General features: G+C 35.6%; 1 protein-coding gene across 1 annotated transcript; it reads right to left on the bottom strand.

The window, feature by feature from the left end:
- Positions 1 to 1,387: 1,387 nt before the first annotated feature.
- On the bottom strand, positions 1,388 to 2,885 carry LOC123273782 (the record flags this gene model as incomplete). Its single annotated transcript, XM_044741253.1, has 1 exon — positions 1,388 to 2,885. A coding segment is annotated over exon 1 (1,498 nt), but the record flags the coding sequence as incomplete, so codon positions are not given.
- Positions 2,886 to 3,199: the final 314 nt, after the last annotated feature.

Below are 3,199 nucleotides of genomic sequence, written 5' to 3'. Positions count from 1 at the left end.
TAACGGGTAATTTTTGATGTGTTTAAAAATAAAATAATTAAACTAACGAAACAATGCTGCGACACAAACGCCCCCTTGCTCGAATCTGAAGCTCGTCGAAATTCCAGGGTCCAAAGGGGGTTAAAACGGCAATAAACGTCAAACAAAACTCAGTTAACTGTAAATAAACTATAAATAACTAAGTCTAAAAAATAAATTCAAAATGTCCAAAACAGGTTATGATAAAGTCAAAATAAAGAATTTATTTATCAAAAATCAATAAAGTAAATAAATGAACAAAATTACAAGTAAACAAAAACACACGTGGTACAATTTTAGGTTATATCAAAAACCCCAAAACTAAATCAACCAAATAATATTACGTCGGTAAACGCACGCGTACCTTCCGTCGGTAATCAAAACTGGTCTTGACAAAACAGACTCCTCTCACTCTTACTCTCACTCTCACTCGTCGTGAGCGTCAAAATCGCGAACTACTCTTCAAAAACTGGTTCCCCGCTTCTCTAGGAGACTAGCCGTCACCCCTGGGCCCTAAGCTCTACCCCGAGAGCGAATGGAGAGTGTCCTCTTCGCCCCCACCTACACGGCGTATGATCACCTACTGGAGTTTGACAGAAGGTCAAACGTCCAGGGAAGTCAAATCTTGTTAAGAGTGCAAAGGTACTTACCAATGTTCTAGACGAAACCAAGGTAATGTCCCTCCAGGTGTTATTTGTTGGAAGAGTATTCACCACAAATAACCACTCTGTCACAAGACTTGCTTTTCCCGAGCCAAATTTTGGCGGTTATCATTTTTTTCCTAACTCTCTTGTAACGAAAAGGAAGAGTCGTTTTAGACACCTGTCCGGTGTTCTCGAACTAGAATTCAAAAATAATGATTTATTATTTTAATCGCAATTTCCTTCATTTTCTATCCATTCGTCTCGCCAAATTCTAAGTTTTTATTTTTGAAACTCAAATCTTTATTATTTTAATCGCAATTTTCTTCATTCTCTATCCATTCGTTTCGTCAAATTCACAATTCTTTATTATTTTAATCGCAATTTCCTTCATTATATATCCATTCGTTGGCTTTTCCATACTAAATTGTCACTCCGGGACTTATAAACTTTTCGCTCACCTAATTTATTTCTTACAAAAATAATAATCGTCATTTCTTTCATTCTATATCCATTCGTTGAGTTTCCATACTAAATGGTCCTCGGGACTTAGAATAATTTTGCCAGTCTTTTAAATTCTTTTACAATTTAATCATACCTTCGGTAACAATAATATAGAATTTTTAAATAAATACAAAAATTAAATAATTAATCGCCGTACTAACAACAATAATTGTTTCTATTAATTTTTGAGTAATAAAAAAAAATAAACTAAAATACTCAAATACAAAAAGTAAAATCTGGGTCATAACCGTGAACCATGGTTGTCTTGATAGTTTGATAAAGATCTGGATTTATGTCTGGATCAGGTAACTCAGCGCAGATAATTTGGTCAATAGACTCTGGTCTCATTTTCTCTTCTAACCATAATAGAATATGAACATGAGGGAGTCCACGTTTTTGCCATTCTATGGTGTACATGTGACACCTTGTGTCACCAAAGATACGACCTACTGTAAGAAGTTTTATCATATGTTTCACTTCCACATTGAAAACCCTCGCTACGATGTCATGTCTATCATAAGACTGTTGACCTTCACTCAAAAGCTGCGTTATTTCCGGCCACTTAGGATTGCAGGTGAATGTTTTAAATAAATCTGGCCGTCCATAATGACGTACATAGGTCATTGCATCTTGAGTTCGCTCATGCATGTAACGGGGTCCTCCAGTAAAAGAAGAAGGCAACACAACCATTTTTCCCATTTTTGATAATTGTTCATCATTTTTTGACAAAGCATCTTTCAAGTGAACGTATTCCTCACTTCTCAGTTGTTTTTGGTTGTTACGAATATAGTCAAGTCTTTCAGTCTCAATTTTTGCGTACATGTCAACTAAAAATTGATTTAAAAGATTGCGGAATCGCAATAAATAGCACACTTCATTCTCACGCTCCATAATCCTAAAGCTGTAAAATTCTGAAGCAGATACTGTCTTATCGAGAGGCAGTTTAGTCGTCTCGTCACGCTTAGATATATTGATGTGATAGCCATCTTCTCCATAACAGAACATCAAAGGATATTGTAAAGCATCATATGAGCGGTGTGTTTCACTAATTCGCATCAACTTATTGTCTCTACTGTGAAGAACAATGTCTCTTTTTTCGAAATCCTGTCCGACAATGAGAACCGCAACTTCTTTTGCCTGAGGAGCATTAAAACGGCCCTTATGTTCTCCAGCCGGTTTTCTGTCAGCATTAATTATTACTTTGAAGTCTTTTTGATCTTTAGGAATTGAATCTATTGCAGCCTTAAAATCCTTAAGATATTTGTTATGCTGATATAACAACTTCTGCAATTGATGAACTAATTCCGGATAAACGCCAGGATAAATTCTACAACGGATGTCTCTTTCATGACATTCATCACCAACAAAGTATATTTGAAGAAAAGAAGGCTTTTGGTTAGGTTCAGACATCAAGCTGCCTATTCTGTGATAAACCTGCCCTTGAACTTTGAAAGTTGGCATAAAATTTCCTTCTCTTACCTCTTTGGCTCCAAAAGATGTCATTTGGAAACATCCATTATACTTACGGGTATTTTTTAGAAAATGTTCTGACAATGGATCCTGATGAGTCAATAAGCTGTGTAAAGGTTCAGGATGGAGGCCAAGCTTAGAAAGTTGAACTTTACCACTACTGCAGCACATTCCTTGAGTCTCATCTTTCCATTTTAAAAGCATTACACCATTGGCAAGGAGGCAGGGGACCACGATTGATAATTTTGTCATTGGAATAATCAATTTGACAATTGTATTTAAAACCAGATAAACACTTAGAAGTCCAGGGCAATAATTTAGTCCTTGTTGAGAACTTTTTCATGGTGCATTTAGCCGGGAAGCTTTGCTTTATTAACATGTACGGATTTCTAGTCTGGATATAATCTTTTTGAAAGGCTTTATTAATAACTTCAGGATGATTATTAACATACGTTTGAACTGCGTTTTTGGATCTTCAGGATGATTTTTTTTGTATTTTTAAACAGCCTTTCTCTGAACTTCTTTATGATTTACCGCATATTTTGAAGCAAAGCTTTTCTAAGTTG

This window comes from Cotesia glomerata, unplaced genomic scaffold, assembly GCF_020080835.1.
Source record: "Cotesia glomerata isolate CgM1 unplaced genomic scaffold, MPM_Cglom_v2.3 scaffold_1357, whole genome shotgun sequence".
Lineage (NCBI taxonomy): Eukaryota > Metazoa > Arthropoda > Insecta > Hymenoptera > Braconidae > Cotesia > Cotesia glomerata.
Note: the sequence above shows the minus strand (reverse complement) of the source record. Positions and strands in the feature narration are given on the sequence as shown.